Source organism: Saccostrea cucullata, unplaced genomic scaffold (assembly GCF_032062105.1).
Source record: "Saccostrea cucullata isolate Sc308-1 unplaced genomic scaffold, CSIRO_AGI_Scuc_v1 ctg221, whole genome shotgun sequence".
NCBI classification, from domain to species: domain Eukaryota; kingdom Metazoa; phylum Mollusca; class Bivalvia; order Ostreida; family Ostreidae; genus Saccostrea; species Saccostrea cuccullata.
This window is the reverse complement of record NW_026931943.1, coordinates 23466-36440: the sequence shown is the minus strand read 5'-3', so window position 1 is coordinate 36440 and position 12975 is coordinate 23466. Positions and strand designations below refer to the sequence as shown.

General features: G+C 32.0%; 1 protein-coding gene across 18 annotated transcripts in view; it reads right to left on the bottom strand.

Annotated features, from left to right (window-relative positions):
- Positions 1-12971, bottom strand: part of LOC134234058 (C-Jun-amino-terminal kinase-interacting protein 4-like) — a 34028-nt gene extending 21057 nt beyond the window's left edge. For 10 of the 18 annotated variants that reach the window (XM_062716104.1, XM_062716113.1, XM_062716109.1 and 7 more), the window contains exons 1-17: positions 12530-12971; positions 11814-11934; positions 11450-11520; positions 10879-10967; positions 10287-10391; positions 9418-9689; positions 8366-8797; positions 8201-8227; positions 7601-7703; positions 6681-6757; positions 6407-6442; positions 4993-5031; positions 4658-4675; positions 4460-4517; positions 4210-4266; positions 3873-4023; positions 3412-3611 (exon numbers count right to left, since the gene is read on the bottom strand). In XM_062716104.1, the coding sequence (XP_062572088.1) occupies positions 3412-3611; positions 3873-4023; positions 4210-4266; positions 4460-4517; positions 4658-4675; positions 4993-5031; positions 6407-6442; positions 6681-6757; positions 7601-7703; positions 8201-8227; positions 8366-8797; positions 9418-9689; positions 10287-10391; positions 10879-10967; positions 11450-11520; positions 11814-11934; positions 12530-12826 (2153 nt within the window). In that variant the 5' untranslated portion in view covers positions 12827-12971. Of the gene's footprint in view, positions 1-3411; positions 3612-3872; positions 4024-4209; positions 4267-4459; positions 4518-4657; positions 4676-4992; positions 5032-5265; positions 5287-6406; positions 6443-6680; positions 6758-7600; positions 7704-8200; positions 8228-8365; positions 8798-9417; positions 9690-10286; positions 10392-10878; positions 10968-11449; positions 11521-11813; positions 11935-12529 lie in introns of all 18 variants that reach the window. The other 8 variants (XM_062716112.1, XM_062716122.1, XM_062716107.1 and 5 more) reach the window with 7 other exon arrangements.
- Positions 12972-12975: the final 4 nt, after the last annotated feature.

The following is a 12975-nucleotide window of genomic DNA, read 5'->3' as shown; positions in this document are numbered from 1 at the left end:
CATCGCTAAAACTGAATATCGCTAAAAATTAATTGCGTATTATTTGTAATGGCTTCTTTAGTTAGCATTTTAAAATCGCTAACATTACTTCTCGCTAAAAATAAATTACCAGGTTTTAGGTAGAAATTGCTAAATTTGCGTCTCGCTAAAATTTCCACTTATACGGTATTTTGGTCCCAATAAGTTTGGATTATAAATGTTTCACTGTATTTCAACATTACACTGACCCAAGTTATCACAGAAGAATTATTTTACATGAAGAAGAAATTTAATTCATGAACAAGGGCAAACTCAGTATGGAGGACTTTCTTGTGGCTGTAGTTGGTCATACTTTAAATAAGAAAAGGAATGTAATTGGGTAAAATGAGACTTGAGTCAAAAGTGAACTTGTCTAAGTTTTATAATGACCCCCCCTCTTTACTTAATCTACCTAGCATTGACAAGTTGATCATGAACTATTTGGCAAATTAGAAAAATCCAACATTTTATGGCTGCCTTTTGGTAATTTTCTTTTAAATCATACTGTATGTATCTAGAGTTTCAATGTTATAAATAAAACGTACAAACTAGGATATCCAGCAATGTTACAAGTATTCCTTGTTGGCTAGAACAGTATAAATGTAGGAATGCTACATTTCCCTCCAATGGTCATACCTTTACTTGACATACCAGATCATTATCTGTACTACATCTATTTCCTCAATAGATACTGGTAGATAAATGAAGATGAATTTTCATCACTTCACTTGAATCTATATGTTCTAACTGAGAATTGAACGTCTTTTTATTCAATGCAAAATCCATTAAAGACAGGAGAGAGTGATTTGTTCCCAAGTCATGCTTTTTCATTGGTAATTAGATATCATATAATGATATGAGATCATTGATTCCAGATTGTTTTACATATACAGCATACTCCACTTATATTGAACTCGCTTATTTTGAAATTCCACTTATTTTGAAATAAAAATAAATCCCCCGTTTTTGACTCTCATACCCTTTGCATGAAATTTCGCTTATATTGAAGCCACTGATCGGTCCCCACAGGTGATAATGAGTTGTTTTCATAACGGTTATATTGAAGAACTCCCTGGCGGCTGTTGTTACGGTTGGTGACAGAAATTATGCCTGACTGACTAATTGATATAAAAAGGTGTGAATAATTAAGTTTTCACCTTATGTGTTTTTATACTGCATGTTCTTACGAATTAAAATTTCTTTGTTTCCATATGTATATAATACGGAAGTATTTAGGCTAAAGGCAACATAGTAACCCCAACAGATCTAGAAAAAACTTCATTTTCAAATTAAATACGTTCTGTTAATAGCTAATGATAAACTTAAATTCGAAATAGCTAAGAGATCAACCCGAGTACACTTACGATGAAATACATGCAGCGTTCAGCAGTACTCAACAGTTTGACATCGGTGATTTTTCTCCAAAATGTAAATAAATGCGATCGGGGAATAATAATGAAGTTGAAGATTGTCTTATCGATAAAAAAGAAAGAAACAACTTTATTTAAACTTTCAAGGACTAATTTTCCATATAATCTGTACACTGTTATAGGTAAACGTTGACAAAATTAATTTGTTTGGGTTTGTTCTTTATTTTTAGATTGGGATTGAACTTTTAATGAAAAAATGGCGGCTTCACGATTTCGCTTATTTGAATTACGGATATATTGAAATAATTTGCATGGTTCCCTGAATTTCAATATATCCGGAGTAGGCTGTACATGAAATAAAACTTCAATCCAGATCTCATGCAATCTGGTTTGCAAATTACTCAGACAAAATATTTTTGTCCCTTAGTAGATATGTTTCCATAATATGTTTGTTATGGAACCTTTCATGGCTGGATGAGATAAATTTTATTGCGGTAAGCAAGGTACTCCAGCTCTCTAGGTACTTTATTAGTATTGAACTATCTACATTGATGATATATAATGTTCATGCAATGAAGCTGAAACACTGCCCATATTTGGAATTGGCCTTTGTTTCCCTGAGGCATGCAGTTTTGGAAAGTAAACAATGCACTATGGTAGTGGAAACATTTTGGTAAGAAATATATACGGAAGTCCATCAATTGTATAAATATGTTTATTATAAAACAATATAAATTTTAATTCTCCATCAATCTCCACCCTTGGAATGTGTCCAGTAACTTAGTCTGTAAACAGAAAGGGAACTTTTGTAATGTTTCCACAACCATATCACATGTTTGCTTCCTCCACCATTTTAATGGTTTCAGTAATCACATTTTTTAATTATCTGCCATTTTGATCACAGGTATTTGAATAAAAAATCATTTATGTATAAGAATTTTAATTAATAAAAATATCACATTAGAATTGGATCACAACAATTTTTTTCTTCTTAAAACAATAAAACATTGAACACATGAACAAAACAAACAGAAATTATACGTAAAAATCAATAACTTTTCAGAAATAATAGGGATCAAAATGACAGAATGAACTCATGCAACATGAAAAAAAAATAGCTGCCACTGCTGAAATATCATGCAAAAACATTGCTTTTCTGCAAAAGAGAAACTTTCTTTAGATTTATCAGTAAGGATCAAAGTTTCAATTACTGATCCCTGGCACGTTATTACCCTCATTTCAACACAAAAATTTGATTACATTGAGCAACATGGATCTTGACTGTTTAATACCATTGGTCAGAATTAATTTTGATCCCTATTGATTTCTGTATGTTTAAAAACATTTAAGGAAACATCAAATTTCCCCAACAATGTAAACATGGAAACAAATCCTCTTCTTAAGAGATGTCCAAACATAAACTAGTTCAACACATATATGTAAATGAACACAGTCATTTAAACAAACTGGTTTTTGTTTTCCATGTTTACATGTAACCTCAGTTCTTTATTAAGTAGCACCTTTTGATTATAGTATTCATTAAATCTTAAAAAATGTTGAGAGTTAAAATTAATGGTCATACAATGGAATTCAGACTTGCATTTATAGCATATTAAGTAATAAAGTCAATAAAAATATTTTTCAAGAGATCCATCAGTAGGAAGCCCTCTGACTGTTCCTAAGGTAATGGAACTAGAACTGAGGCTTTCAGAATAAAACAATTAATCAAATAATCTGTGTCCTGTGTTTGCCGCTGCGACTAGGACTAGCTTTGTTAGAAGGAGGAGGCACAGGAGGGGCTGGAGCTACAAGGTTACTGAAACTAAAAATAAACATCAGGCCAGTTAACATCCATGCCTGTTAGTACAGAACCAGAGACATTATTAAGTATTGTAGACATTATTATAAAGCATAAATAAATAACCCACCTCTTTTTTCAATGAAAGATTTTTCAAAGTTTTTCAAGTAAGGAAAATTAAGAGTCAGAATAATGTACTTGTACTGTATTTTGCTGAGGACTTACAAGTTCCAGACGGATCCTTTTTTCTGTTTCTGTGGACTACTGGAGGCCTCCGGATGTTCCCTGGAGGCCCGGATCATCTCCGTCCACCGGACCGCCTCCTGTAGCTCCATCAGTCTCTCCTTATACTGATTCCTCTCCATCAGGACTCGGGCCATCTCCACTCGGGTAAATCTCTTCCTCTGGGCCATCGGTACATCATCCTACAGGGATCAAACAGCTCTTAAAATAAGTAATCTCACACAATTCAGAGTAATGAGAGTATGATGCCCTTTCCAAAGAGGTTTAATTATAAACTTATTTCCTTTCATCAGCTAAACAAATTCAACAATGAAACTACTGAGGAAACAACCAATGCTTGACAATTTTCTTTTTATAAATATTGAAGATCTACAATTAACAACCCCATCCCCCCACCCCCCAAAAAAGGTAACAAATTTCCACAGTAAAACCAAGATGTTCACCTCCTCTTCTCCTTCCTTGGCTGCATTGTTTTTCTTCTCCAGTTCTTCCTTGGTTTTCTTGAGTTCATCTTCTAATTCTTTTATCCTTGTATTTAACTTTGTTTTTACACCTTGTAGGTTATTTATTTCTTCCTTAAGAATTTCTACCTCACTGCAAGAAAACAGTTAAAATGTTTAATGCTGGTTTATTAAATATAAATCAAATATTTTACTTGTATTGAAAATATCTTCAAAATGAAACTATCCTTCGTGTACATGTATATATTCAAATGTGAACTTTACAGATAGATACAAGTTTTCCTATCAATAAATCACCAAAATAAAAATAAAGTTTTACCCAGAGAGATCATCCACTTTGGCAATCAAGTCATCCTTGACAATGTTTAAAGCATTCCTAAATAAAACAAACAGTATTCATCGTTAAGTTAAATTCACTCATAGAGAGTTCAGTATTGGGGTGCTTTTCCCACTCTGGTTATACCTGCAAACATTTTGATTTTTCTCTAAAACTAGAAATTGAATACAAAACAGTGTGCAAGTACTGATTCATAACTTCATGACAGTATTAAATACTTCATTAAACTTACTTTGTCTCTAGTAATTCTGTGTTTTCTAGAATTAAGTTCTCTAGTTCTTTTCCCATTCCTATAATAAAATATTATGGTAAAGTAAAAGCTTGATGACACTATAACCTGACTAAATCATGACTTTTAGAAAAAAAAGAATACATGTATTTCAGTTATCACACTAAAGTATTTCAGTGGTGACTAGACAAGTACACTTACCAAAGAAGTTATCACTCACTGTTGGTAGAAAATAAAAAAAAAATCAAATTTGTTAATGAAAATAATTATACAGATGCACATGTAACTGGCAATCATGCACAAATTTACATCATGTTTATAATTAATATTTGTATGCTTCTTTATTTCATTAATTAACCCCTTTTTTTAAAGGTCAACTTTAATGTCTTCATTCTATCAGGAAAAAAAAATGTTTACTATTTTCAATTTCAGCTGAAAAATTATTCATCAAAATGCACAAATTATTTATTATATAGAAAAACTGTAACATAATTCATAAACTGATAAATGGTATATATGTATTCTGAAGTGCATACCAGTAGAACGTCTTTCACTTTCATCCTCATTTTCAGAGTCTAATACAACAAAATAAATAAGCATGCATTATAAACATAAAATACACAAACAACAACAGCAACGACAAACACAGGAAAAAGACACAGAGAGAATCAGGAATTGTTGGAGATTTTCTTTGTGTTCTACAAAATCAATTTCTGGCTCTTTTACAACTCATCATTCTCTCTATTGTTTCAGTGAAATACCGTAGGAACAACATGCTATTTAACTTCATAAATCTTAATGATTCATACCAAGGTTCTTAGATTTTATTTCTGGCAAAAATAAGATATATGTATATCTGATTTTATTCGTTCATTCAATCTTCAAGATGCTTGTTAAGTGAATATATATTCAGAATAATGCCTGGTTAAAGACTGTCATAAGAAAGCACTATATACAATTAACTATGCATATGAGAATTTGAATAATAAATAATTGTTCTACTAATAACTAGGTTTCAGTGCTAAATATACCATTTACCATGTACACAATGATAAACTCTACATATATCAGAGAGTTCACTATCAGGTTAAATGCTCCTGTAGTTATAGCTCTAAATTTGATGGTTATACTTATTTTTCAAAAAGATAACACAGAAATCAGGAATTAACTGTATATTCAGCAAATGAGACAGGCAGTACCTGCAAACATCAGCAAATCTTCAGGACAAGATCTAGTCAGTCTTTTTGGTGCTATTTCTGCTATGACATCATGACCAATTTTAACTTTCTTTTTTATTTATGCTTTGATTCTAATGGAATCAAGTAGAACATAACGTATTTTCATGGACTTCAAATTTGAAATCATGTGAAAACTAATCCTGATAGCTTTTTTTAATTTCTTTTTGGAGGAAGAGGGACAGGAACATTACCATTGTCTGGGATACTGCAGAAAATCTGGATACATTTTTTTCGTCTGATATGGATAAAAAATCCCATGCGCTATAGACTGATTTTCTTCAGTTTTTATTCAAATGGACAGTTTAGAATTTTTGTCTAGTTAACCCTGCCCCAATGCACCTACTTGACGAAGCTATAGTTATATAGCATCATTAGAGGAATTCATTTCTAAAATTTGAGAAACCTGAAGGTTTCTTTCATTCATTTAGATCTTGATCTTCAAATTGGAATATACAGATACCAATTTTATTTATTTTTGGGGTAAAAACTTTGCTTTCAGGTACAACTTGTCTGTGTGTTATTTCTTTAAAAGCATGCTGTTAAAACATGTACACTTTCATAATATATGAACTTAGTATCCAGGCAATTTGATGCGTTGATGTCTGAGGTTATGCTAAATGAATACTGAAGGAAAGAGTCACTACCCAAACAGAAACAGACAGATATATGACACTTCTAGACAGACACAGATAATGTCCCGATGATACCATACCTGATGAGGCATAGTCTCCAGGGTTTACCTCCCGTCCTTTAGCAGGACAAAAAGTTAACAGATTTACACCACATTAATAGACTTTTATCAACTAAACCAAATTATTTTACGTCTAATATGTGTATTATTTACATTTTTTAATTTAAATACTACTGTGATTATTTTTGTCATTATTAAATTAAATTTCCATTTTACCACACATGCTTTAACTACTGTAAATATAAAAGTTTAATTATAAAGGTTAAATGATGTGTCCCCATCAGCTCTAATTTACCTGTGATGCCAAAGTTATCCCCAATGATCTCTGTATCCTGAGAATGCAGCTCCTCAAATATGGATTCATTATTTCTCCTGGAAAAAAAGGATGATGATTTATAATTCTTCAAAAGTAATTAGCATTTTATCTAAATACATATGTATATTATAAAAGAGAGAATACACTAAGGCTTTTTTTCTTTTGCTGTGAATTTCTGCAAAATCAAAACTTCTTAGTTTTAGGTGTCGTTGCACTCAATATCACTTAGGCCTAGAAAAAAAATATGTTTGTTTCCGCTTTCAGGCTGAAAAAATATAGGGTAGGTAGGTAGGCAATTTTTTTTTTTTTTGAAAAAAAATTTTTTGCTTCTTTATCAGAATGTGTATAGAAGTAACATTAATGACAAAAGAAATGGTGTTTTCAAGCATTACTGTGACTTAACTTATAATAGAAAGGTGACCCAAACTTCTTTCTGTCTTGAAAAGCTTGCAAAGTTGGAGGCTATAATTCCCTGGTTGAAATCTTGCACATCATGGGACAAAAGCATTAAAAAAAATTTTAGGGTCAGCTATAAATTAGGGTCGGTCGGGAAAGCGGAAACAAACATATTTTTTTTCTAGGCCTTAGAGTCTTGGACCGTTGATGACTACACGTATATTGAAAAATGATGTCATGAAATTTGGCATTAATCCCACATCTTGAAAATTTCCTAAACATTGCCAAAAATTTTTTTTTCAATTCATTTAAAGCACAACCTCTAGTTCAAAATGTGCAATTCTGTAATGATAGAACTTTTTCTTTAGAGTATAAACACTCAATTTTTATGTATTTTTATGGATGGAGGGATCTGCTCAAATACATGTATCATTTCTTTGCCAAAGCTTTCAGCTAACTTGAGCTAAAAACCTAAAAAGCTTGGGATTCTTTCGAATACTTACGGTCCTCCTCTGGATTTTGTTGACCAAACACTTGACACAGATTCCTCCATTTCTTGAAGCTCTGGTGTTGTAGCTATAATTTTAGCCAAAGTGTGATCCAAACCTACAATGTACATAGTTCAGTTCAATTCCTATTGCACAAACTCATGCACTACTGTTTTTTATTTAGCTAATGCACAACATATGAAGAGGAAGACAGGGTGAATTACTTACCACCAAGATAATATTCACAAGGAAGCAATGCAGGGAATAAAAGAGAAAAATTATCTTTAAAAATAATATCTCAAGAATCAAGAGATAATACACATATAAATGGTATACAAATTTATTAGTAAAACAATAGAATACTTAATGTTTATGATTATGATCTTTAAACTGTTACCATCATACAAGGCAATGTGCTACATTGGAGTAGAGCAAGTACAAGTTTATGAACTTGCAAAGGAAGTGTTTGTTTATATAGTTTTATACAAAAATAATGGTGTGTGTGTAAAAGGAGCATTTTTAAAATTTTAAAATATCTAAGCTTGTTTTGAGGTTGTTGCTAGATTTAAGCATTATTATTTATTTGGCATTAAAATATAAACTGTGGCCTTTTACCTGGCGTATAAATGCTATGACTGAAATCTAATCACAATCAAAAAATTTTTAACATCCGTTATTGCAAAATATACTGAAAAAAAAAAATTTAGGAAAAAATAATGAAAAATGACAGAAACTAAAATAAGAGAAGAAAGAAAGAAGAATTTTTCCCCCTAAACTTACCCATAATTTTGTCTTCCTCAAACTCTGCCTCCTCCTCCTCTATACTTAATCTACTATCATGTCTTTCCCTACCACTATTACTGTCCTCGGGGTGGGGGGTGGATGCCTTTAACTCAGAGGTAGGTTTTATAACTTCAGGGGAACTAGTAACAGTCTGATTGTCTGAGACTTTATTATCTGACTTTTCTACAGTGACTGATTTACTATCACTCTCTATTGTAACTTCAGTCCTCTCGCTGGACTGAGTGACTTGTTGAGAATTTTGACTAGCTGCACTATCACTGACTTCAGGAGACACTATAGTTTTAGTTTCACTTTCAGATACTTGAGTATTTATTTCATTAGAACCCTGATTGTCTTTTTCTACTTTCACTTCCTGAGAATCTTTTGGTTGTGTCGCACTGCTACTTTCTTCAGTATTATTCTTAGGTTCTGCATAAAAAATCAAATGAACTCAAATCATGCAAATCATAAAAAACAAGAAAAAAACAAACATAAGCATAAAAAGATGAATGAAAACAATCATTCCATAACAAAATGGAGAAAAAATAATCTCAAAAACCTGAGTGTTAGCCATCTTTCCCAGAAATACTGTATACAGGGTTATTTTTGCCCATGTTACTTTCGCCCTTTCATACTTGCATTAAATTCACCCAGTCATAGTTTTGTTTAAGTAATTACACTGAATTCTTTGAATTCGCCCTGTTTTAAATTCGTCAAAATAAGGGTAGGGTGAAGGGAGCGAAAATTTCCCTGTATACAGTATACAGTTAGAATAATTTTAACCTCATTTACAAGACTTTCTCATCTTTAGCATAAATTATCCACAGTAAACCAATCAGGCAAATGTGCATCTTTTCTCTTTAAAATCTTTTCTCTTGAACAACACACAAGTTTGTTTAAAAGATTCTTAAACAGATCACAACAACGGAATGCGAAACTCAGAATCATTAAAATATTGTTGATAAAATAGTTAAGCCACAACAATAAAGAATTTCTACTTAAAAACCTGTGCAAGAAGCCAATAAAACACAACACAGATAGTGACATACTTGTAGCGGTGGCAAATTCTCTGACATTAATACTGTCCGTCACTTGACCCTGGTCACACATCTTTGTCTCCTTCTGCTTGTCTTTGGCACCGCGGGGAGATTCCAGTTCTCCAAGCTCACTTTGTAGACTAACATTGGAGTCTGCCACACTTTGCGGTGACATCATGTCATCGAAACTGCTAAAGCTTGGAGGTGTACTTCCTGGCCGAGCCGAGATGTTTTGACCATAGGCAATACTGACTGGACGCAGACTGGGTAGCTGAAATCCTCCTCTGTAATAATTGACAAATGTTTTTATTCATCATACATGTACACTAAACTTTCTTTAAATTAATGAATACATGTACTTAATAAAATATAAAGGTTTACTAAGAAGCCATTTTCACTTTGTATGACTTTGTATGTTCATTAACACATTTCATGAATATAAAGATTCTATAAATTCTAAACTTTACTAACAACAAAAATCAAAGTTTCTCTGAAATAGATATTTGCACAAACACTAAAAGCTATATTTTTATATCCATAAATCGAGAGAATTTGCTATATAAAAAAGAATGAATCAATTAGTATTAATATTGTCCAATAACTGAATAATTTTGGAGATTCTTTACAATATTCTGTTTAGTTCTGAATTCATATTCATAGCAAGGCATTCAAAATAGATGCAAGGCCAAACAATAAAAAGAAATTTATGAAGATTTGAATATCTTAGGTCTTTTCAATAGAACCCAGTTATCAGAGATACATAGTGATGCACTGGATTGGGTATGCTGAAAACGTAAGTAACAGAATAGAAGATGGCATTAAATATCTGAAGACATGAAGTCATCGAAGACAAATGTATGTCATGCTCTTTGAGGTGGTACCCTAACACTGGCTCTGTTTGGCGATAAGGGAGAGAATCCAGGTCACTCTTCTCACTATCAGTCCTCAGCAGTAACATCCGAGTCTGAACGCCTACTGTTCTCAGGCTTTTTACCACACAAAAACGAGTACATTTAAATAGTATGCTATACTGTCTTTATATTATTTTATGTATGTTGCAAACTGGAATACACTGTTTCTTTTTTTCATGTGTATTATAAATTGTAGTACATTTCCATGATTAATTACATGTATCATACTCTTCCCTGAATAACATAATTTATTTAAAGAAAAAACCCCATACATGTTGACATGCATACTGAAAGGAAACCTGCAATAATTTTTGGGTATATTCAGACATTTTTCATGTAAATTTGTTGTAAGATTGATTTGTAGAGATAATATTTCAAAACTTCATTACTTGTCATAAAAGGCACTTTATAACAGTATAAGACACAAAATCTAAGGAAATTCTTAAACAAGATTTTTTTCCATGAACCAGCATCTTATTTTTGTAAAGAAAGTAAATAATTTATAATGAAATATATTTGAAAATGGTCTATATTTACAGATCAAGGATGATGCATAACTTACTTAGAACGAGGACTGTTGGATACTTCCATTCTGTCTGAGCCCATGACAATCTTGGCTCTTTCCATGTAGTCCATATGTGATCTAAATAGCTAAACAGCAAAATAATTTTCTTATTCAATAAATATCTTGCATATTGAGAAAAACTTATTTGATCACACAACAAGCAAGAAAAAGAAAGTAACTGTTATAACTGTAGGTCACTGCCTCAATTACTTAAATACGACAGGTTTTAGACAAATACATGTATATAAGACGTAGATAGAATTCAAATTTGTTTCAACTAAAAAATCACTAACTGAACTCCTAATTTTGCTTGCTTTTCTGATCAGGGGTTATCAAAAACTATGACTCACAAGGATTCTTAATATAGAAAAAACTTGGTCTGGAATGGTCTTATCATGAAAATTGAAATAGAACTCTACTAGAGATAACCCCCCCCCCCCCCCCCCCCCCATAGATTTAGTTACAACAATACACAACAATTTCAAACACTTTGAAAAGGACAGTATAAAGAGTAATAACTAGTATAAATTATCAAGATGTGAACATGCTAGAAACTCTGGTATCTCACCTCTGTGTATCTTTCATGTAGCTTTGTGTATTCTTTCTTCAATTCTACTTCTTTTTCTTCCATCCTAGACACTATTATTAAAAGAAGCATTAGTTATGTTAGTTAAGGACATCATATTTAAAGTATAAAAAATAATATACTTATTACTAGTGATAAAAGACATAAAATTATATTGTTTCTTAAACATTAATATAATAAATCTGCTTTAAATCTTACAATGTAATTGCCTCAAAAAAAGATGCTGAACTGATTTGTTATTAAAAACCAAAATTTTTAAAAACCACAAGTGCAAATGGACTGACATTTGATAACATTTTTTTTCACTTAACCATGGTATTTCTATGTAATCAATATGGACTCTCACCATGATCTGCAGAATTTTTTACTTTTAATTCAAGCATCCTTATGACGGACTCTTGGCTTTCTAGTTTATCTTGCATGGATTTCTTTTCTCCTTCAACAGCATCCTCCATCTCCAAGTATTTCTAAGACAAAATGAAACATGATAATGATAATCCATAGGCAATTCATTGATCATACATTAAAATTTCACTACCAGAATTAAAATAACATTTAGGGTCACCCAATGAAATTCAAACATAACAAACACTGAAACAGACCTACCCACAGTAAACTTCTTTAATATTCATCATCAGGAAAAAAAATCAATTTTAACCACAAAAATTTGAATGATTGGTGCTTCTGAGATAGAGTAACAACATGTACTTCTTTCAAAACTTTTCGTGGCCAAAAAGCAATAACTTAAACGGAACTTGACCCCCTTAGAATTTTTTAAGGACTCTTGACCATGTTGACCCTTGAACTATTTGGCATCAATCTTTAGATTCACCACCTATACAGTTTATTAATACAAGCATATTTCCTCATTAGACATTTTAAATAATTATTATCATTTTTTTTTTAATTCTGGACTGATACAATTATTTTATGTCTATTTAATGTTAGTGTGTAGGTCCTGCACACACTAAACAATCTGATTTGACCGAAAATACTTTTGCAACACTGTAACCCTTTCATGGCCAGTTCATGGCATCTTGCATATTACTACGTCTGACTTACTTGTTCTGCAGCCTTTCTAAGTTGCTTTTCCCTTTCATACTGTGTAAGGAGCTGCTCATTATCATCTCTCAGTAGTTCTAACTCAACATCTGCTTCTTGCTTGTCTGCAAGAGACTGATCAAGTCCCTCAAGTAGCCCAACAATAAGTGGCATTAGTTCTTTCACCACATCTTCATCGTATTTTTTAATCATTCTCTCAAATTCTTTGTAAATATTTGTGGCTAACGAGGAAACCTTTTCGGACATGACATGTCCTTCCTCAGACGTTCCATACACAGTTTCTGTGATTGCTGCCATTTTTAAAAGGATCTTCTGTTCATGTAACGAAATAAAATCTAAATACGGATGCGCTCACGCACCCATCAGCTTCTAAGACATATATATGCCTAATTATTATCCGTCTGTGAAAATGATGCTGTCATCCATTTTAGCAGAAGTGACGAAAC